Below are 24705 nucleotides of genomic sequence, written 5' to 3'. Positions count from 1 at the left end.
TACCAGAAAGTGTGGAGAAGAAAAGCAGTAATAGCAAAACAGTAGTCTCTGCTTGAAGTGATCAATTGAAACACCATCATTTTGATAGCAAAAATTGATTGATAACAATGAGCGAATCTTGAAGTCGGAGAAATTTACGAATTTAAGTCATGCATAACCGAATTTTAAAACCTGATGTGCGAGAAGAATGAGCTAATGCTAAGAGCAAAATGGAACTTACCAGCAAGTTTTGGAAGTAGTTGATAATTTAGGGTCCTTTGTTTAACAAATAGTATTCTGTTAATAAAATTATTCAATTTCTAGAAGTAATGAAAAGATGGCTGTTCTCCTCTGGAAATTTCCGAGACAATAACTAGGTATTCACACACATTTAAAAAAATAATAATTTTTTTAAAAACAGTCATGTGTGACCCAAACTTCTTGTTAAAAAAAAATGTATTTTTCTTTCAAATAAATAGTTTTTCATATGAATACATGTCTTTGACTCTAGTTAGTTCTACAATGATTTTAAACAGGGAAAACCACTTTGGGCCAAAGTTACCCAAACGCAAGGGTAACATTGCCCAAATAAAAGGCAATTAAAAATGGTGAAAATACTTTGAAACAAAACGATCACTATTCAAAAATTAAATTAAGTGAAGTTTAGATGCGTAAATTAAGTTTCCATAGCTTAGAACCACGAATAGTTACAAAATTGTTGAGAAAAGTTCCAAAATGTGGGCCAAAGTAGCCCAGGTTTACAGTTCATTATTCATTTTTCTAGGTGGTCTCCGCAAATGTTACCACACTTTGAGAGAAAGGGGGTATGTGAAATTCTAACAAGGGAGAGGGAAGAGGTAACAAGAAGTGTGACTTGACATCTTACAATCTTTCATAATAATATGCCTTTATATATTATAGCATGACATATGACAAGTGGAAGGAAGGTGGTGTGACAAGATGAAGTGTAACACTTTGTTACAGAGGTCGAACATGGTCAGAAAAGAAAATGTGATATCGTCTATGGACAACACATCACCCCTACTAGGGTGAAAGAAGGCAAATCCTCTATAGTTCAAGCAATAGTGCAGGAAAAAAGAACAACTTCATTCTGAACATGTAATTCATATTTCTTAGCTGCAATGGGGCTTGAGAACCAATAACATTAAAGGAGGTAATGATCGCAGAAAATGATATTTTTAACATACAAATAAAAAGAGAAAATCAGGGCCAAAGGATTGCAACTACAACATGCGATCACATTAAACAGAGACTATTGTATCCCCAAATGAATAACTTTAAGCTTAATTTGTATTAAGTTTTTTTTTAAATGAAAATATAAACTGCTCATAAAGTTTAGACATTTGTTTCCCAACAATGATACTTTTTTAAATTTAATAGCTCTTAAATAATACAATTTATCTTGATATGATTAATTATTCCAGAGAAAAAAAAATTAAGTTTCATTAATTATACATTTCAAGTCCATTTCCAGCTTTATCAAAATGTATCAAAACAAGTTTACCAGGTATATTCAGTAAGTTACCGCCCTTTAGCCGGGGCTAAGGCAGAAATTAGTGAAATACACCGCCAGCTCAGTCATTTCCAGCCGAGGACTGCAGTTTCATACTTATTAGCACTCATCAGCCCGGCATAGGAAAGTGACAGAGCTGGAGATGGAAAATCTCTTAAGGAAGCCAAGAGTGCCAAACAAACTGGTAGCTAACACAGAATTAGCACTGAGGACGAGAATTAGCACAGGGCGGTAACTTACTGAATATACCTGCCTTGCCTTCAAAATTCGAGTTGAACCGAACCATTGCAACCGATTTCAAACAAATCTAAGGAGTTCTTCTGCCCTTATATAGAAGTTTGGTAAGACCTCATTTGGAGTATGCTGTTCAGTTTTGGTCTCCTTATCTTAAGAAAGACATTAATGTATTAGAAAGGGTTCAAAGGCGAGCTACAAGGCTAATAAATGGACTTTCTCACTTAGACTATGATTCCAGGCTTAGAAGGCTAAAAATGTACAGTCTTGAGCAAAGAAGAGACTGAGGGGACATGATTCAGTTGTTTAAATTTATTAAAATGAAAGATGTTACGGGGCTGAAGTTTAGCACTGAAAACAGGACAAGGGGTCATTGTTTTAAGCTATTTAAATCTCAGGCTAACATGGATGTTAGGAAAAATTATTATTTTAGCAGGGTAGTGGAAACTTGGAACAGTTTACCGGAAGAGGTGGTAATGAGCAAGGGAGTAGATAGTTTCAAGAGGGCCATTGATCTTCACTGGGGATTGTAAATTGACCAGGACCAGTCTAGCTGGGCCCAGAGCCTGTTGCTGGTCGTCACTTTTGTATTTGTATTTGTATTGCTTCGGTCACTCGTCTGGTCAGTGCTAATTCTGTGTTAGCTACCAGTTTGTTTGGCACTCTTGGCTTCCTTAAGAGATTTTCCATCTCCAGCTCAGTCACTTTCCTATGCCGGGCTCTTGAGTGCTAATTAAGTATGAAACTGCAGTCCTCGGCTGGAAATGACGGAGCTGGCGGTGTATTTCACAAGTTTACCAAGGTTTGTTGATTTAAATCAGCTAGATTTAAATCAATTGATTGGAATCAAGTGATTTTTTTAATCAAAATCCTTAATTAAAATCAGTTCATTTTATTTTATAAATTAATTTTGCATTTTTAGAATTTGTTGCTCTAAATTTAACTACACTGCATTATACAATCTTAACTTCAACAGGCAAACTACATAGATCCCTCTTGGTGTGTGTGAAACAGATTTTCCTTCGTGCGATATTGCTTTTACTCAAAATTAAAGTTCAATTCAGTATAGAACCAAATAAAAACTTTCAGTTTTTCTCATACACCATAACTGATATAATTAAGAAAAGTAGTTGCTCCACATATTCTTTTACACTAAAACGTACATGATGATGGAAACCATATTTTCAAGCAAAGCATAAAACAAAATCACTTTTTATCAAAGTATTGTAACGTATTTATAAATCTTTAAAATGTATTTAATAGTTAGAGACCTTATCTTAAAACTAAGCTGAATAGATTCATCTACTGTATGAAATATATTATGTTTATAAGTATAAAGTAATAAATAATTATAAATTTTAAAAAAAAGAAAATCTGATTTAAATTTAAAAAATCCGATTTAAATCAAAAAAATCCGATTTTTTTTATTTAAAAAAAATCACAAACCCTGAAGTTTGGCACCACAATACATCTGATTATTTATTGCATAGTGGCAATTTCATAAAATTTTTGGAAATAACTGAGAAACAGAGCTTACCTGCATAATGATGCTGCATTAAATGATTTGGATTGTCTAGAATCAATAAATACAAGATGAGGATGGATATTTTGGTATGCTTCAATAGCTGCTTCCACGGTATATACCAACGTGCATTCACATGATAGTTTTTCAGCAGCCCACTTGAGGGCATCACTTTGGGCGTCATCCTTGCCGAACACAAGAAGCACCTTAAAATAAAACACTCGTTAAAATAAGGTAGTATACATTTTTTTTCACCCATACAATAATTAGGTTTATATAATTAGTTTTCCCACTTAGATTATGATTCCAGGCTTAGAAGGCTAAAAATGTACAGTCTTGAGCAAAGAAGAGACCGAGGGGACATGATTCAACTGTTTAAATTTATTAAAACGAAAGATGTTACGGGGCTAAAGTTTAGCACTGAAAACAGGACAAGGGGTCATTGTTTTAAGCTATTTAAATCTCAGGCTAACATGGATATTAGGAAAAATTATTATTTTAGCAGGGTAGTGGAACCTTGGAACAGCTTACCGGAAGAGGTGGTAATGAGCAAAGGAGTAGACAGTTTTAAGAGGGCCATTGATCTTCACTGGGGATTGTAAATTGACTAGGACCAGTCTAGCTGGGCCCAGAGCCTGTTGCTGGTCGTCACTTTTGTATTTGTATTTGTATAGGTCACTTGGAATTGAAGAATAATACCTACCCCCTTTTATTTTCAAAAATGAGAAATTTAAATGAAATCCATGTCACAGATAACTAACTACTAAGAAAGAATTATCATCATTTGGAAAATACCACATACGCAAAAACCTTTCCAATTCCTAAAATAGCAATCTAGCCATATTTACTCCTCTAGCTTCAATTTTTCATTTTGATGGAACTTTTGTATATTAGTTAATCAGTGTTCAGTTGTGGAGGAACACTAAGGAACACCATTCCCAAAAATATTTGGTTTATTATTTTAAAAATAATGAAATTTTAAAGTAAATTGGTTTCAAACCAGCTTTTTCTTTTAAAAAAAAGTGTTTGCTTACTAAAGTAAAGCAGGCATAAGTAATCCAAACTACATTTTTCTCAGGGTACACTTAAGATTAAAATCAACTGATTTAAATCAAATGATTTTTTCAAAAAAAAAAAAAATAATAATAATAATAATTAATTTAAATCATTCACCTTAAACTCAAGAACTCATTCCTGAAAACTTTTAATCTCATTAGTTATGTCAAGTGATTGCCATACCAGACCAAAAATAGAATATTGGTATTTTATATTTTTCAATACCAATATTAGGAATTTTTCAAAAAGAATGTTTCGTTGCCATATTTCATAATTTCGTGCAAAAAAAAAAAATCATGAATGAAAACTCATTGTGAAAAATTAATATAAAATTAAGGCATTTTTGTAATTGCAGAACACATTTTTATGCTGTATTTTATGCCGGTTAACTTCACTTTTTATACTTTTTTTTAAAAAAAGTGTGTCAATGATCTTAGTCAAGTATTTACCTTCAAAAACCTATTTGTTAATTTTGTAACAGAAAAATGAAAAAACATAAAAAAAAACTTCTGTGTGTTTATTTTTATTTTTTAGTATGAGAATGATTGGATAAAACTGCAGTATATTATACATCTACATTTCGCTTCAAATTAAAATTAGGTATTTAAATTTTTAATGATATTGATGCTACTAGTGCTAACTTATAGTTTTTCCAGTAAAAAGGGGGGGGGGGGGGCTATAGGCGTCAATCAGCCTTTTGAGGGGGGCGATAGGGTCAAAAAGTTGGGAACCACTGCTACAGAGTTACCAAAATTTAGTTGTTCACACCAAAAATTTGATGACCACACCAAATTCCCAAATTCATAAGTTTTTTTTTCAATGCAAATTTTATGTCGTTGATTGATGATTTATTTGTCTCAAAAATCAAATACTAAACTTGAGCAATATTTGGCAGATAAGCGCTATGTTTTGACTACAGTCGAGTTTTGACTACAGTCGAGTCCCGACTTACGCTAGTCATGCAGTCCAAGACCCCTCGCGTAAGTCGAAATTTCGCGTTGTGGAAAAGGGTATGTGTAAAAACTTTTATAAACATAACTAATCATTTTAGACACTTATAAACACCACCTTAAACAGTTAAAAACCTTTTCTTAAATATACATTACTGTTTCTGACATAAAGAACTGTATTTTTATTTGTATTTAAAAAAAAAAGTTTTATTCAACATAAAATACTGCTATGATGCACAAAAACAATGGTCAATGGGAAAGAAAGACATAAAATAAACCAGCCAGTACCGTACGTACAGCATGTAATAAGGAAAACAAATGCCCTATAGTTGTACTGTACAGTTGATTCAGTAATGATATTTGTAACTTAAAAAAAGTGAAAATGATGATGATTTATGCTGCGTGATCAAGCCATTATTCTAATATATTTTTAAATACAGTTGCTTCATTGGTTCTTTTATATAAAGTTTCCATCTATGGCATTACCCCTCTTCCTGGTTTCTTTAACTTACAATAAAGAGCTGCTTCCATTTTCATAATTTTTGCATTTTGCTTCGATACTATTACTCAGTGAACTTTTATGGATTTCCTTTTCTTGACTTTTAATTGTATGTATGGAATATTCACTCATACCGTCATACCTAATTGTTGTGCCACCCTTCAAACCATTTTTTGGTTTAGCTTCAGCTTTTCGAGAAGCTTTACCTTTTCCTTAATTGTCAGAAACGTTCTCTTTTTCTTTCTATCTTCACCAGCTTTCGATGAAACAGTGCTCTTAGGTATCGTTATATTTCGTTAACTTTCGCATTTAGAATGAAAAAAATTAATTGAAAATGAGTAGTTATTTGTATAAGCGACAAAAGACTAGTACGGTGCGGGTACTTCTGCTCTCAGTGATGCTAAAGGGATGAAGGTCCATTCACGAAAAAAACTCACACCGCGGTTCTCTTCCGAAAAATTTTATGTTGCGGGCGAGGGATGCGAACAAGTTCAAAAATTCTTTACTGTTGAAAAAAATCGCGTTATAGCCATTTCGGGAAAGTCAGATCGCGTTGTAGCGGGAGTCGACTGTAGTTGTAAAAAGAGTTTGAAAAAGCAAAATGCTCTACATTACGATACAGTCAAACCCGGATTTAGTAACCCACCCATTAAAGCGTCAATCCCGGTATACCGCCATAATTGTGTCTGACCAAATCTTCCATATAGGAACTTTGATGTAATCTGTCCGTTGAGGCATCAACTTGTTATAATGGTGTAACAAAGACCAATGCCGTGCTCCAAAAATATAGTTTTTCAAAAATTTGACTGATTTTTACACTAAGATGATCAGTATTTAATTACGAATACTGTTGCTGTTCTCTTCAGTATCTATAGTGTAATAAGCATTCCCAATTATTCAAAAGTAGAGTACTCCAAATTGTTTTCAGGCAAAAATGCTGCGTGGAGAGTTTGTTTGCAATAAAGTTGTGGTCCACTCTATTCTACTGAAAAACACTATCAGCAATTGAACAGGAAAGTGGATCTATTGCTTTGTTAATATCGGACAGCATTTTTTACACCAGTGCCTGAATTTTACATGACCTTTTCCATGATTTTAGGTAAATCGGTTCATGGAATGAAATTATACCAGAAACTTGTCAAAAGCTGGAGATATGGAGATTTAGTTGAAGGTAAAAAACAGAAAGTGCAAAGTAATGAGGAAATGAGAGATTTAGAATAACATTGACAAATATATTGTTTTGCAAAATCTTCCACATCTAATGTTTTGCAAAATCAGTTCCAACTTTTGAAGATATGACCCTCGAGGAAATTATTAAGTTCCTCGAGATTCCTGATTCATCTGAAGGAGAACTTAAGAATATAGAAGAGAATATAAAGTCATAAAATGTAAAAGAAACGTAGCATTTAGAAACTAACAAGATTCTTAGAGAAATGTGCGACTGATCGAAAAATGATACAGCCTTCTTGCAGTAGAAAAGAACAAAGCTATTTTGAGCAAAAAAAAAAGTCAGTAGTATTTAAAAATATTTTGGACCAGAAAACAAGTAATTAAGATAAAATAATTAATGTTGGAGCTCTAAAATCTATAATTTTTTACTTTTTAAACTTCAAGAGGTAAGAACATGCTTTATTTGATCACATTTCTTAATATAATTTGTAATCTTATACTTTATAATTCGATACATCGCCAAACTCGGTATAAAGTCACCAAAGAATCGGATCCAACAGTGGAGTAAAATCGGAGTTTTACTGTATTTCCCTTCTAAGATTATTAATTGAATGGAGAAATTTCGGCAATTATACGAAGTCGCCAAATACTTGTGCGACGGTGGTCTATATCTATATAAAAGCTAGGTCAAAATTAATTAGCATCTTGTATTTGGTGTAAATTTTCTAATAGAAATTTAACAAATGGTAAGAAATCTTAGTTACCAAACTCTCCCCGTTTGTTTGAAGTGTCAGAACGAAGTTCGAAGCATGCGTGACATCAAGTTGAAATAAGAACAAAATACCGCTGTCTTGAAGCTGGTAGAAATATATAGGAAAGAGACAAACATACACTAACAAAAGTGTATGAAAAGGAAATTTTTGCAATTTCTTACATAAAGCTGCAAAACAATAGTTTAATATTCTCAATTTGAATTTTGATCACAGTCATATAAACAAAACTCACGGTTAACAGTTAAGTCTAACCGATGCCAGTATGCTTTTCACTGGAGCACTTTGAGTTGGGAGAGGTAAAGCACGGAACGAAAATCTTGACTAGCTAATAAAAGAAGCAACTTTTTATAGAGTCCCTACGTTTTCATATAGGGAGTCTTTCCAACACGCAAGTTGCTTTTTCGCATTCCTAGAGGCTACTGTAACAAACTCCCCCCTGGTTGCTGTATTCTAATAAATTCAGTGGTTAACGTCAGTGATAGATAGCCGGTTGCTCTACGAGCCGATGCTCCATCGAACGCTGCAGCACCGTTTGATGAAAACATTTTTTTAGAAACTATCATAACACAAAAAAAAATAATAATAATAATTTGAATTTTGACCTCTAGAATTCAAATTATGTTTTTCGCAATCACGAGTGTATGTGTGTATGAAAGCATGTGTGTTTATGTGTGTGGGGGTATGTGTGTTTGTGTGTAGGGGTATGTGTTTGTGGGTAGGGGTATGTGTGGAGGCATGTGTGTTTGTCTGTGGGCAGGCATGAGTGTGTGGGTAGTTGTGTGTATGTATGCGTGTGTGTGTATGTGTTTATGTGTGCGTATGTGTAGGTGTCTGCATGTATGCGTGTGTATGTGTTTGTGTGTGTAGGTGCGTGTATGTCTGGGTATAAGTGTTAGTACAGTAAAATAGGCCAAAAAATGGCCAAACCCAAACATCCAAAAAAAAGGTGAAACCTGTTGCAAATTACTTCTTACCCTTCCAGCAAGAAGGGGTAAAAAGTCCCTGCACTTTGCGCGTCGGGTTTTGGGGGAAGGGGGGGGGGACAAAATAATCCTCCATTTAAATAAAAATAATTTCTATTACTTAACTCTTTAAGACCGGGAAGGGGGGAATTTTTTACTAATGAACTTAACTGAACTAACTAAGTCCTGACTTTTTCAACCAAGCTATTTTGGGAATGGAATCGTCCACTCTGAGACCCCCATTGGCAGCATCTCGTCAGCTCTTGTGTGCACTAATTGCAGGAGGCGTGGGTAAGCTGTCACCTTAATCGCTGTCGCGCTTCAGGCGCGCGGCCTTTTTCGCTATTTCCCTAGTCTAGTGTTTATCGCGTATCTTTCTTGTTGGTTCAGCTGCCTGCGATGTTTCAAAATTACGAATAAAACATCTGAATCACAAAAAAAAATATTCAAAAATCAAAAGCAACTTCGGAATGAAGAATTTCAAAAGGAAAAAAAGTAGAACAAGTTGCGTGCATGAAAAAGTTAGAATGAATATCAAAGTTTCTTCATTTATTCCCCTTCCCGAAAAGCGGGCATTTTCACAAGTTATTAGCTATCAATCCTTGTAGTTGTATTGCCATTGGGAATTGTACATATCACTGTGACTTGTCCCATCAGTTAAAGTACTTCGGTCGGAAGAAACGATCTTTGAGGTGGTCTCACAGCGTGACTTTCCATCAGTTCCTACCCATATTGCTAATCAGTTCGTTTTTTTTTTTTTTTTTTGAGCAATCACGATTGCTTATTGTTCTCACTTGACTGTTTTTGGCGTTCCTTTGATTTTCCCCACCGCCACCCTCCGCACCATCACCGTCGACGGGCTCCTCACGATGCTGCACCTCTAGCGAAAGCCGTCTCCAGGTTGCATCCATGTCCTGCACACACGCGCATACATACACAACTACACACACACACAAACACATACACACACATACACCTACGCACACATACACAAACACATACACACACAAACACATACACACACAAACACATACACACACAAACACATACACACACGCATACATACAGACACCCACACATACACAACTACCCACACATTGATGCATGCACACAGACACAAACACATATGCCTACACACACATACACATACCCCCACACACACATTCATACACACACATACACATAACTCGTACACACAAACACATACCCCCACACACAAACACACACGCATACATACACACACTCGTGATTGCGAAAAACATAATTTGAATTCAAGATGTCAAAATTCAAATTAATTTTTTTTTTTTTTTTTTTTTTTGGATAATCATGTTGATAATCATGTTCAGCTTACAACGCAAAATGCCTAATTTTTCTAGTAGGTTTAGTTTTTGGAAACGTTTCCCCGATTTCAACTGATTAAAAAAGTTTGAGCATAGCCAATAACTTTTATTCTTTTGCAGAATAAATAAATTACAAAACATATAGTTCTTTTTAATACATGTTTTTCTTTTTAAGTTATTGAAAAAGGCTACAATAAAATTATAAAACATTCTTTTTTTTAGAAATGTACATATTTTTTAGTTTTTAAGAGACATATTTTAGAATTACAGAAAATCAGAAAATATATATCTGTACAAGTGTTTAAATCTATCTATGTCTGTATACATCTATCTATAACTCTATATTTTTCTCATTTCTTTAAGAAAAGGTAAACATTGCCAACGTCGTAGCTCAACTTATTACAGCCGGACTATACATAGCACGACACACAACAATCTTTTTTTTTTAATTAAATCTCATCCTTAACTGAACTCTTCCTGAAATTTTCATTGTTAGAGATTTCTAACGATTGTCGCGAGGCAGACAAACACAGAGCTACGTATTTCATTATTTTAATATATATAAAGATAGATATGTATGCATAAAAAATATTGCTTTGAGCGTGAGTGAGATGTTGTTCAGAAGAAAATTAGAAAATGCTGTTTTGAGATTACATTTTTAGAAGTGCAAATTTTTAATATATTACTTGTAAATATGACTTTACTCAGAATTTTGAACTCAAAAGGAAAAGTGATCCTTCGCTAGATTAAATATTTTATAATATGGTAACACAATTCTTTTTTTTTCTCTCATTCTGGGAGAATTCGCAACTCCAGAGCTCGAATACGCTACCTTGCGGTGATTTACAAAACTGCCAAAAAAACTAAAACATTGCGTTCCACGTGTTCATTTTGGGCAAAACAAACAGTTTGTTATGTGTATTTTTTTTATTTGCGTAATTCATCATTTGAAATCGTCATTCGCAACAGCGTAACATCAAAAATATCTGATATAAACTGTGAGTACACATTTTATTTATCTTGTTCTGAGTGAATTTGAATAAATATCAGTTTTTCAATTCGATGAAAAAAAGCGGACTTAACAACACTGACTGGACACTAGAGTCATGCTGAAAAATTACTGCTTTTCCTTAACCTAATTCCACATAAATGATTTAAATAACCTTGTTACTATAACATCTAACTGAAATGGACAGTATGCAAATAAATTTTCTTAAAAATATTTATCGCAGAACAGATTGAAAAATCCAGAATAGTCCGTGGAGTTTGTGACAAAAATACCCAAAACATTTCACTTCCGGATACCAGTCTGAAATTTTGTACAATGCTTATGCACATATCTAAGAACAAAAATCCGCCGGGAGGCATTTGATCAGGGGTCATGAACCCCTGTGATGACGTCATCAAAATAGCCGCCTTTTAAAGAAAAGTACGTTCGTTTAACAGCTTAGAACTCTATTATGGATCTTAATATTGTGATATTGAAGTATATCATTTAAAAGCGCTTTGAAAGAGCTATTTAATAGTGATTGAATTTTTTCCCGATCACAAATGGTTTAAGAGTTATTACAACTAACGTCATCAAAATGGCTGCCTGGAAAGGTAAATACGTAAGTTTAACTGCTTAGAACTACATTACAGATCTTTATATTGTAGTATTAATGTGTATCATCTGAAAGAGCTTTAAAAGAGCTATTTAACAGAGACTGATTTTTCCTCCGAAAACAACTATAGAGTTATTAAAATTTCCGTCATTAAAATGGCTGTCGTGAAAAGAAGAAAAGTTTCGTTTAACCGCTCAAAACGCCATTAGAAATAATTCTTCCGTAAAAAATAGGTGCACTGAATAAAAGCTGTAAAATAAACTAGAAAAATATGCATTTGTCCCCCCCCCCCCAAGTAAATAGTTTTGAAATTTTCACTGCAGTAACGTAACTACATGGAGCGGGAGGGTGGGGTGATTCTCAATAAACTGTTCCAACTGTTCTGCCGCATCTAAACCGCAGTGAAACTTTTAATTACAAATTCCTTACCGGATTAAATACACAAATGTATTGTCCCATAATAATTCACTTCTCTTGCAAGTTCGAACGACTGCCGTCTAGCGGCAAGAATCAGAACGACTAGTCGATTTTTTCCCGCCAACAAGCTGTAACTTTGGATTGCAGTCCACCTAGCTCGTTTCTTTCCAGTTCTGATGTTCTCAGCAATAATTAATTCCATAGTGATATGTTTATTATTCAGATATAATTTTCAATAACTGAATATTTGACTGGTTAATGCTGTAGCAAATAATATCAAATAAAGGTGAGTCATATAATTCTATTACGGTTTGAAATTGATAACTTCGATTGTTCGTTCCATCTAGCATTAAAATTATCATATAGCTTGTATTTATTCCTTTACGTCATTTTCAATAAGCAAAATGTATTAAAACCACGCAATATTTTTTAGAACAAATTTTTCTCCTTCATTTGTTCTATGTGACCTCAAAATACTAACATAGCTTGCAATCATTTCTTTAATGAGCTTTTGAAAAAGTAAAATATTTAATGAATTAAGTGTTTGTATTAGTCCCATCTACGCGCCCTGCTAAAATCTATTCAGTGGGCTATGCCGAATGAGTATGGCGAAAATAAAAAGTTGGTCGTGTTAGGTGGTCTCCACATAGAAATGGCTGTTTCATCTGCTATAGGTGGATGGCTTGAAGGAAGTGGATAAACTGAACTCCTAGTTGAAACTCATATAACAACATCGGGAAGAGCAGAAGGAACACTGGAAGAATGTGAAGAGAAGTCGATACGCTCACGATTTTGCAGTAACCACTCTCCAAGATCTGTTAGAGAAAGCGTCAAAATCGAAAAGATATAGACGAAACATTTACACACTGGGTTAAGCAAAGATCAGAAGAATCGTCTCAGTTTATGTACTGGAAGATCACCATGGAGTTAGAATGTATACTTTTAAATCTGGTGCGCATTATTCGTCAAGGAAATTTCTCAAGTTTTACTGTCACTCTTGAGAACATATGTCCATAGATGTTTACTCTTGATCGTACAAATTATGCCCGATGGCCTTCAGTATTTCTGTTCAATTGGAAGCTGTTACCAGAGATGTATCCAGCTATTTTCCAGCAGTTTCATAGGGAAAATATGTCTTTCTCCAAAACTGAGAAGAAATTTTCCAGGATGGCAGACGAACATTTGCATGAGCAAATCAACAAATTAATTTAAAAAATCATCAACTAATCTATCCAGTTTAAGTCATGTGAGTCTTCATTAATACAATGGATCGTTGCTGTACCGGAAGTTGTGCGCATGATTGGGGTGTTTGAAGAAAATCAGAACCTGAAGTCTGACGTCACTACTGAAAAGCTAGATACTAGATACATGAAGGCACTAGAAGCTTTTGTATTCGATATGAAACTCATGTTTCCAGCCTAGTTGAAACAATTGAAGAACACGGGAATCCTTTCGAAGATGACGATTTAACTGCAAAAAACAGCAATAAAATTATTCTCTGAAGAAAGTGCCATTTCTGTGATGTCACACTGTTAAAAAAAATGTATTCAAAAATGAAACTCTGAATGTATTCATTTTTTTTTTTATACAATTGATTCAAAAATGAGTAAATGTGGCATCAAATACAAACATACGAGAAATACGAGTCATCATATACGAACATACCCAAGTCATCATATAAGAATACAACACATTATCAAACACTAATTCATGAATAAAGATGCATGCAATCATTTAATACTGCAGCTAACGTTTCAAGAACATGGTTTAATAAATATTCATGTATAAATAGGAAATATAATAAGCGTGACTTCCAAGAATAAAACCCGCGAGCTTCGAACTCTTTTCTTATTGCGCATGCTACGCGTCGCTCAAGAGCGTGAACAAGTGTCGACAATGTTCATACGCTTTCGGCGCATTTTTCGTGCTGTCTTGCGGAGCGATCGAAATGGCTGATCTGTTCGTCAAAAAAAAAACTAGAAGATTGGAAATTGGAAGAGTTTTCATCGAACTTTGAAAGTAAGTTTTACTTTTATTATCATAGTAAGGATAATAAATGAAGGGTTGTATCTAAATTACCCAAAAATTACTTGCCTAAATTGCTCGATAGAACATTCAACATCCGACTGTTCTCGGAACATTTTTTAAACGTTATATTTTATGTGGATATGTTTTCAAACTGTGAAAGGAAAGTTCATAACGAGTTTCGTAAATTTTATTATTTATATTTTACTCTTCAAATTTGAAAAAAAAAAAAAAAAAAAAGCGAAAGCAACATCTTGCACAAACAGCTATGGAAGAAATTAGGTTCTCATCAAGCATAAATCGCTGCATGGGATGCAGTTCGATAAAGGTCCCGTCGATTTTCCGTTGGCGAAAGGATCAGTTCCCGCGCCAGGTTCAATGTTTTCATTGCGATACAATGCCATATATGGTATCCATGCGGAGTTTTCCTCATCGCCAAGTGGATAGAAGTTGCATTTACATAAAAGAGCCGAGATGTTTTTCACCTCCTGTGAAAAAGATCTTCATTTTTTGAATGATGTTTTATGTAATTTACAAAAAAACCTTTCACTGCGTCTATAAGTTATGAAATGCACAGTAAGCAATAATTTATAAATAGTACTGCATCACATACGGTGAGCCATAACAGTCATTCTACGGTGAGCAATAACTATTTTACAATCACACATTTATATTATCTTTGTGTTTCATAATTTTGAAGTGCACAGTGAGCAAAAACTTTTTTACAACAGAATATTACAACTCTAATTACAAAATGTACGGGGAAAAACATTTTTTCAATTCTATATTACATACGGTGAGCAATAACTACAGTCGGACCTCCATATATCGAACTTCCACATATCGGAATTTTCTATGTATCGAAATCCCAGCAAATTTCTATGTTCATTACATAGAAAAGTTGTTTCTATATATCGAAAAAATCTCTATATATTAGAGATGTACCGAGTAGCACTTTGGCCGAGTACCGAGTACTCGGATTTTTATTACTCGGCCGAGTACCGAGTTACCGAGTACTTGGCCTTTCACTACTCGGCCGAGTTCCAAGTACCAATTATGTTTTAAGAAGAACTACCGACACACATGTGATGAATTTTGAACTTATTGAAATAGTAGTATAAACCTCCTTGTCCATATAATAGTTTTTAAAACTAAATTCCCGCTGAAATTTAATTACGCATTATATATATACAATTTTGTTTGTGTCAAAAATTTTACAAAAAAATAATTTTTTAAATTAAAAATAAATAAATAAAAGGTATGATTAATCAAGTTGGAATTAAAACAAAGTACAGTAAAATCCCTCTAATGCGGACACTAACAGGACAAATTTTTTGTCCGCAATAGAGAGGTGTCAGCAGGACAGGGGTTAAATAATGTTATTTGCATTGGAACTGGGGAATTAAAAATTGTCTGCATAAGAGGGGTGTCCGTTAGGAGGGGTTTCACTGTATACCAATCAATTATAGTTCTAATCTGCCAAACATAAATAATTTTTAAAAGCAGATAAAACAAATGTGCAGGAACACTCCAGACACATGTTTCTGCCCCCCCCCCCCCGTTACAAGGAACGTCTTTTTCAGTGCATAACATGTGAGCTAAAGAATGTAAAGACATTCAACAAAAAAATACGACTTTTGTCAGATGCCTTTAAATCTACGAGCCCCCATTTTGTGCATTGAAAAAGGAATTCCTTGTAATGCCAAAACACGTGTCTGCAGAGTTCCTGCACTGTACTTTTAAGGTTGTTTTATTTTTTAAGCAAAGGTATTTTCACATTCTTTATAACTAATTTTTGTTTGCAGCAAAAATCCATTTTTAATATAAAAATTCCATATTTTCTATACTTACAGTTTTTGCGTAATTTTTAATAAATAAGTTTTATTAACTTTGCCGACATTAAAATAAAGATTTATTCCATTGAAGCATTACAAACTTCATTATTCTCAAAATTTAAATTTGACTTATAAATTTTAATTGTAAATGATTGCAGAATATAATGCTTGCTCTTTTTTTATAAATTTTAGTATCTGTCTTGGACAATATTCAATTTTTTGCAACTACTTGGTATTGGCCGAGTATCTGATCAGAATTTGGCCGAGTACCGAGTACTCGGCAAATTGGCCGAGTACCGAGTAGTTACCGAGTACTCGGTACGTCTCTAAACCAAAGCTTATGAAGTCATGTAATTTCAGCATTAATTATGAAATAAAAATGGATTTGTGCTGAAAAGTAGAAAACAAAATGCAGTGTTAAATTGCACAAATTTGCAAATTTTTATAAATTAGTTTATTGCAAATATGCATTTTAATGTTATCTTTTTTCTTTTGTTATAATCGTGTTTACCTTTTTAAGATTAATTTACAATATTTTTTCTATGAAGTTAGCATTGAGTAAGAACACTATAAAAAATTAACTCTTTCCAAACCAAAATATTATTTTAAAACATATAATAGAAATAAAACTATTACTCTTTCGATTGTTAAGAATATTGGACCAACACATTTTTTCATGATTTATCTAGTCCTCTTTTTTTTTTTTTTTAAATCCCCGGAGAGAACGGATGTCATGCATCTCTCCTGGCAACTTTTGTACCTACTTTTCTTGCATATGTACTTCATTTTGCATTCAATTTTTTAAATTCTTAAATTTTCTTTTTTAGCGAACCTTTCGAGAGATATGGTATCTTCAAGAATTTCATAATCACTCAAACATTATCACATTGCTGAAGGTTGTAAAGGCCAAAAATGACAAAGATATTTATTTAATATTTGATTTTATGGGTAAATATAGGTTTTTATAAGTTGATTGTATCTCAAGATTCATGTTTAATCAGGGTTTGTTGATTTAAATCAGCTTGATTTAAATAGTGATTAAAATCATGATCTAAATCAAGTGATTTTTTTTTAAAAAAAATTGATTTAAATCAATTGATTTGTATTAAGTAATTTTTTTAACAAAATCAGTAATTAAAATCAGTTGATTTTACTTTTACAAATTAATTTTGCATTTTTAAAATGTATTGCTCTAAATTTAACTACACTGCATTATACTATCTTAACCTCAACAGGCAAAACTACATAGATCCCTCTTTCTGTGTGTGATGCAGATTTTCACTCTTGTAATATTGCTTTTACTCCAAAATTAGTTTAGAACAAAATAAAAATTTTGAGTTTTTCTTACACGCCATGACTAATATAGTTCAGAAAAGTAGTTGGTTAACATATTATTTTAGACTAAAAACGTACATGATAATGGAAACCTTATCTTTAAGCAAAGCATTAAACAAAATCACATCTTATCTAAGCATTATAACATATTTTTGAATCTTAAAATTAGAGACGTACCAAGTAGCACTTGGGCCGAGTAGCCGAGTACCCGGCCTTTCACTACTCGGCCGAGTACCGAGTTACCGAGTACTCGGCTTTTCACTACTCGGCCGAGTTACCAAGTACCAATTATGTTCTAAGAAGAACCATCTACACGCATGTGATGAATTTTGAACTTAATGGAATAGTAGTATAGACCTCCTTGTCCATATAATAGTTTTTAAAACTAAATTCCTGCTGAAATTTAATTACGCATTACATAAACAGTTTTGTTTGTCTAAAATTTTACAAAAAAATTATTTTTAAAATTAAAAATAAATAAAAGGTATGATTAATCAAGTTGGAATTAAGGCAAATTACAGTAAAATCCCTCTAATGTGGACACTAACAGGACAATTTTTTTTGTTCGCAATAGAGCGATGACCGCAGGACAGGGGTTTAAGAATGTTATTTGCATTGGAACTGGGGAATTAAAAATTGTCCGCATAAGAGTGGTGTCTGCCTTTGAGGGGTGTACGTTAGGAGGGTTTTCACTGTATACGAATCAATTACAGTTCTAGTCTGCCAAATATAAATAATTTTTAAAAGCAGATAAAACAAATGTGCAGGAACACTGCAGACACGTGTTTCTGCCCCCCCCCCCCCATTACAGGGAATGTCTTTTTCAGTGCATAACATGTGAGCTAAAGAATGTAAAGACATTCAACAAAAAAGTCCGAGTTTTGTCTTTAAATCCACGAGCTCCCATTTTGTGCATTGAAAAAAAGAATTCCTTGTAATGCCAAAACATGTGTCTGCAGTATTCCTGCACTGTACTTTCAACGTTTTTTCATTTCCTTTTATTTTTTAAGCAAAAATATTTTTATATTTCTTATAACTAATTTTTGGTTGAAGCAAAAATCCAATTTTAATATAAAAATTCCATATTTTCTATACCATTATATATTTCCATATTTTCTTTTTTGCATAATTTTTAATAAATAAGTTTTATTAACTTTGGAGACATTAAAATAAAGATTTATTCCATTGAAGCATTACAAACTTCATTATTCTCAAAATTTAAATTTGACTTATAAATTTTAATGGTAAATAATTGCAGAATATAATTCTTGCTCTTTTTTTATAAATTTTAGTATCTGTCTTGGACAATATTCAATTTTTTGCAACTACTCGGTATTGGCCGAGTATCTGATCAGAATTTGGCCGAGTACCGAGTACTCGGCAAATTGGCCGAGTACCGAGTAGTTTCCGAGTACTCGGTAGGTCTCTACTATATATCGAAATTTTTTTCGAGATACTCGTAGGTTTTTCTCTGCTTTAGACTGTTGGTATCATGAAAAATGAAGCTTAGCGGAGAAAATTATGTTCACTAAAGGTTGCTACAAAACTTGAGGAATCTGGGGTTTAGGAGTGTGTAGTTCGGTCGTTGTTCCGTTCTGGAGTTCTTACATTCCCTCAAGTTTATTTCAAATCTTAGTTGTAACCAGTATCACTGTAAAATCAGTTTCAAGCTATCCCTTTTGTCTGTTGAGTATCATTCCTAGTCTTTTTAGCTTCAGTAAAAATCATTCAAGTTAAGTAGATTGATTTTTTACTTTTCACTCGATTCCATTGTCAAAACGAAAATCCCCTAATGTTACAGATCAAGTTGATTTGCCGAAGAATGAAGATGTATGAAGGCGCAAAAATGTAATTTCTGCAAAATTAATATTTTTATTGTTATCTTTCATTTAATGCTTGTTTAAATTATAAATTGGGTTTCATGCACGTTTTAATGATTTAGAAGTTTTTTATGTTAAAATAAGATCGTTTCTATATATCGAATTTTTTCCCGGCAATTTGCTACTTCGATATATGGAGGTCCGACTGTATATTACGATCGCGTATTTACAATAACTTTGTGCAACATAATTACGAATTGCACGGTGAACAAAACCTTTTTCCAACACTATGTTGCATACGGTGAGCAATAAGTTACATATCACGGTGAGCAATAACTTGCATACTACGGTTAGCAATAACTTGAATTGCAACTATTGTCAGAATACGCAGATTCAGTGGCACAGAATCTCGTGTTACAATTTCACGTCCGGGAAAGTTTGAATTCTGGCCTTTAAAAAGCATGAAATAAAAATTAAATTAAAAATTTTAAAAATCGCCTACTGAAAAAAACTTTAAATGAAACTAAAATTAAAAATTTAAAAAACCCCCGACTAAAAAAAACCTTAAATAAAACTAAAATAAAGAACTAAAAATACCCGACTAAAAAATGTTTAAAATAATATATTTATCGGCTTTTGAGGTTTCTGATAAATTGCCTTATAAATAATAGCAGTAATATAACCAAGCGTCGTCGTGTCGGGGGACCAATATGAAAATAAAATATGAAAGAATGAAAAATAATAAAGTAATGAACAGAATGCAGCTAATAATGATAAAGTAGCTATGATATCTAAATACAAGAGTTTGCTCAGCGGTCTATATAACCTACATACCAATATGAAAATAAAATATGAAAGAATGAAAAGTAATAAAGTAAATAACAGAATGCAACTAATAATAATAAACATCAGTTTTTACTTGCAGACAAACATAAAGCAAATTACCCATTTACTATATTATTTTATTTATTTATTTTTTTGCTTTTTTTGAAATGGTTTATTATTTATTTTAAATTAAATTGATAATTATACTTAATATATAGATAAATTTACTATGTTAAATGGAAATGCATTTACACTTCATAAAATAGTTCAAAAATTTTCTATTTTAAACTTGATGCATCTTTAATCCAAATCGATGCTCTTCTTCGAAGACATTTGGCATTTTTTCATAGGAAAAGCACAACCCAATTACGTCTTCTTTTTTTTTTTTTTTTTTTTTTGTGAAACTTGTTTTTTATAACAAAATTTAAGAGTTGGGGAATGTATGCGCTCAGATTTGATTTCCATATCTTATGCATGCGATAGGAAAATATTAAAAGAGTGGACACTTTTATTTTTGAATTTTTTTACTCATTTTAGGAGAAAGGTCTGGACCCCCGTGGCTATGTCACTGGTGTTCTAACAAATATAGTTGATCATATCAACAAAATATATTTGAAAGTGAAACATAATTATTTTTCGCTAAGTAATAATTTTGTTAAACAATGTTGCAATTTTAAAAATTATGCAACATTCGATATCAGGTAAACAATGCAATGCTGAGACGCCTGTCGCATATCTATAAGATGACAGATAATTATTATTGCAGAAAGATTTTTTTAAATCTTTTTCTGCACCTATCTGCCCGATTTTAAGTAGAAAAATACAGTTCAATATCGTTGAGTTTTATCATTTTCAGTTAAACGCTTTTCTTAATATTCAATTTTTTTTTTGTATATGTTTTTTTATTGATGAGTTTTCTATTCCTTAGGTATGTGAATTACATTTTCGCAAAGAAGACATTCTTCATGAAGCAGAGTAACTGTCGGGTAACTGTCCATCTTACCTCCAGCCATCAGTCACACCTGCACGAGAATCTCCTTCTAAAAAACGTAAGAGATTAGAGGAATCTCTCTTTAAAAAAGCTCAAGAGGCAAGTATTATTGCTGACAATGAGTATAAAAACAAAACTCTGTTTTCTACCTTAAAAGAAAATGTTTTCAAGAGCAAAAACTTGATGAATTTTGGACTTACATTCCTAAAGAAGATTCCGTGCTCTTGTTGCATCTGTCAGAAACTCATGAGGTATTGTGCAGCATACTTGTAAAGAATGATTTAAATGTATATGTATTCCATAAAAATTTTTCGTTAAAAAAACTAGATACTTTTGATTTTCCAATGAAAGTCGATGATTCAAATATATTGTTTAAAATTTTGTCTTCTTTGAAAATGTTAAGTAAGTCAGATGTGAATAATTCTGATGAATCAAAAGTAATTTGTGATGTTGTTGTTCAGCTTCTCCTAAAACTTAAAGATAGTTGCAATGATGATTCACAGATCAAGTTTTTAAATTTTGTAATTGAACAGTTTGCTAACTTTAATGTAACAAAACAGCAACGTAGGTATTCTCCCAGTTTTCTCGTATTTTGTTGTCTCTTAAAGTCTATTTCTCCTCATTGTTACAAATTTTTACGAAGTTCAAATGTTTTTATTTTACCTCATGTAAGTACTTTGAGAAGAATATGTGCAGAATTTAATGTGAATCCTTGCAGTGAACAAGATGATGAGAATTTTTTAAGTTATGTAAAACAAAAATATACTTTTTTAGAGGAGAAAGAGAAAATTATCAGTTTGATGATTGATGAAATACATTTAAAGCCTAATTTTGATTATGTCGGGGGGAAAATATTTGGTATGTCCCACAATGACTCAAATGCTGCATCCAGTGCTTTCACATTTATGATCCAAAGTTTATTGTCTCCGTACAAAGATGTGGCACATATTTTGCCAGTCCGTAGCATAGATGCTGACGATTTCCATTCATATATAAAAAAAATCTTGATTGGTTTAGCTGCCATAGGGTTTAATGTCATATCAGTAGCCACTGACAATAATGCTATTAATAAAAAGGCCGTTAGTATGTTTGCCTCTCCCCCTGAGTTGCGGGTTAGGTATGATTATCCTGGAAGTCCAGGAAAATATTTCTATTTTTCTTTTGATTCCGTTCATATCCTCAAGTGCCTTAGAAATAATTGGATCAATCAAAAAAATCTAGGCACTTGCATGTACTATCCCAATTTTGACACCCTTCTACCTTTTTGTACAGCTTCTTTTCATGCATTAAAAAAATTGCATGAAATTGAATCTGAAAAGTTGTTAAAGTATGGTTATGGGCTGTCAGAAAAAGCATTGGCTCCAACCAGCTTTGAGAAACAAAATGTGAAACTGGTCTTACAAATTTTTAATAATGTAGTGGCTGAAGGTCTTAAACTGGTTGGTGAGGAAAATGATATAAACCATCATATTCAAACAGCAGACTACATTCAGATTCTTTGCAAGTGGTGGTCAATAATGAATGTGAAAACTTTGTATAAGGGTGAGCATAAAAGGGATGAGTTCCAAACGCCTCTCACACCAAATACTGACACAGCTCAGTATAAGTTCTTAACTAACTTTATTAATTGGTTAGACAAATGGGAGGAAATGAATTGTACAACTGGTGGATTAACAAAGCAAACCCATCTAGCCATAAGCCATACTACAAAAGCTATGCTTGCTCTTGCCGAGTACTGTTTTAAAACTTTAAATTTCGATTATTTTTTACCAGGGAAAATACAAACAGACTCATTAGAAGACAGATTTGGGTCTTACCGTACATTGGCAGGGTCAAATTACAATGTCAGTATACGTCAAATTTATGACACTGAAACAAAATTGAGAATGCAAACAATTTTACCCCTTGTGTTAAAATCGAAAAGTTGTGGGGAATTGTTACTAAGTTTTTTTCAGGACAAACATTGGGATGAAGATGAAGATAGCTCAGATTCATATCCTTTTTTTAATGGTTTTCTAATCACTCCGGAAGAAATGGTAAGTACTCAATCGAGTTTGCCAATTTTAACATACATTAGTGGATATGCAGCTCATAAAGTTCTATTGAAACTAAAGTGTGAACAATGTCGATCAACTTTATGCATTGATAAGCCCCTTGACACAGATGTAAACAATGATTGGATATCAAAATTAGACAGAGGGGGGTTGAAATACCCACATCCCGAAGTTGTTTGTGTTTCTCAATTCACATATGCAGTTGTAAACAAATTGTTGTCAACACATTTTGAATCAAATTTTATCAGTTGTCAAAATCACAGAAAGGTTGTAAAATATTTAACTCTTGATGTACTGGATGAAAATGATATTTCTCTAGGTATCGATGAATGTGAGAGTCATGATTCTCTGTTTCTTGTAAAACAAATTGTATGGGTTTTCATTAATATATTTTTGAACAACTTTTGCAAAAAACAAAATGATTCTCTTCAAAAAATGAAAAAAGATCAAAAAGAAAAAAATACACTGAAAAAATTTAAGAAAGATGCACGTAAATTGTCCACACTAAATAAATAAGCAATTTTATATTGTTTCTATGAGTTATCTTTTAAAATGTAAAAGTTTGACTGAATTATCCTAAACTATTTTTAAATTACAACCTAGGGAATAGGTGGAAACACTGTGATGTACATTGCAGATTATTGTCAGGGTTGCCACGCCACAGGGAAACCTGAAGAAACAGGGAAAACATAGGGAATTCAAATATATGTATATATATATATAAAAAGAACTGACCATCCAGCGAATTTCAAAAATTTCCTCAAAAACCTGGAAAATACAGGGAATTTTTTTCTTCTTAAATTGAAGTTGCGAAAATCAATTTCCTAATATATAAACCACCAAAAAACAAATAAATTACTAGTAATAATTATAATGATAATATTAATAAAGTAAAATAAAAAATGGCAATTTTGCTTAAGTTTTTATTTTCAAGTTAAATATTAAAATATTCATCATAAAAATAGATTCTTGAATTTCATGATAATTTTGAGTGTATGAAATTAGTCGTCAATAATCATTATTCTGGATCACTTACACACTTTTAGGTCCATGTAATGAATGGTCAAAAGAAGTTTTTTTTTGAGTAAAAGTTGAATATATTCAATCACCATGCTATTATTTCAGTTATTATGAATTCTTATTTATTTTCCCTTACTTATTTAGATTTTTTTTTAAAAACCTGTGGTGAAATTATCAAGATATTTATGTTCTTTTTCAAATATCAGTGTCCGCTCGTTTATAATGTTTCATTTTCATGCAGGGAAATCATAGGGAATTTTTCTTGCAAAATTGATTAGCAACCCTGATTGTGAAAGTGTGCAGAATTTTAATTTCTAATTAGTTATGGACAATGAAGTTTCTTAATGTATTGTACAAAGAGAAATGAACATCTTCTTAAACCCTTTAAAAAAAAAACTGAATTTTTCTATTTTATTTAATAATTTTAAGTTTTATCAATTAAAATTTAATTATTATTAATCATTATTGATGCTGTATATAAAAAAGAAAAGAGTCAATTAAATTAAACCGTGCTTTATGAGAATTTATGAGTGTAAAATAGTAGACCACCACCTCTGCATATGTAGTGTGAACTGTTAGTACTTGATTCTTAATTTTTCATGTTTTTGATTGTGAGTTCCTAACAGCTAAATAATTTGAGTGTTAGCTCTTGTTTGACCTCATGTGTAACATAAATGGTAATAGGTGTTTTTTATGTGATGTATGTGTTATCATGTGCAAATAAAAGTTACTGTGCTTAAAATATTGTCTTTATTTGAGT

At 32.5% G+C, this 24705-nt stretch overlaps 1 protein-coding gene across 1 annotated transcript in view; it reads right to left on the bottom strand.

Annotated features, from left to right (window-relative positions):
- Nucleotides 1-24705, bottom strand: part of LOC129224738 (high affinity cAMP-specific and IBMX-insensitive 3',5'-cyclic phosphodiesterase 8B-like) — a 209831-nt gene that overhangs the window by 101339 nt on the left and 83787 nt on the right. The window contains exon 3 of the mRNA XM_054859286.1: nucleotides 3285-3475. Coding sequence (XP_054715261.1) covers nucleotides 3285-3475 — 191 coding nt within the window. The remainder of the gene's footprint in view (nucleotides 1-3284; nucleotides 3476-24705) is intronic.

The sequence above is a fragment of the Uloborus diversus genome, chromosome 6, assembly GCF_026930045.1.
Source record: "Uloborus diversus isolate 005 chromosome 6, Udiv.v.3.1, whole genome shotgun sequence".
Taxonomy (NCBI): Eukaryota; Metazoa; Arthropoda; class Arachnida; order Araneae; family Uloboridae; genus Uloborus; species Uloborus diversus.
The sequence above is the reverse complement of the archived record's forward strand: the minus strand, read 5'-3'. Positions and strand labels throughout refer to the sequence as shown.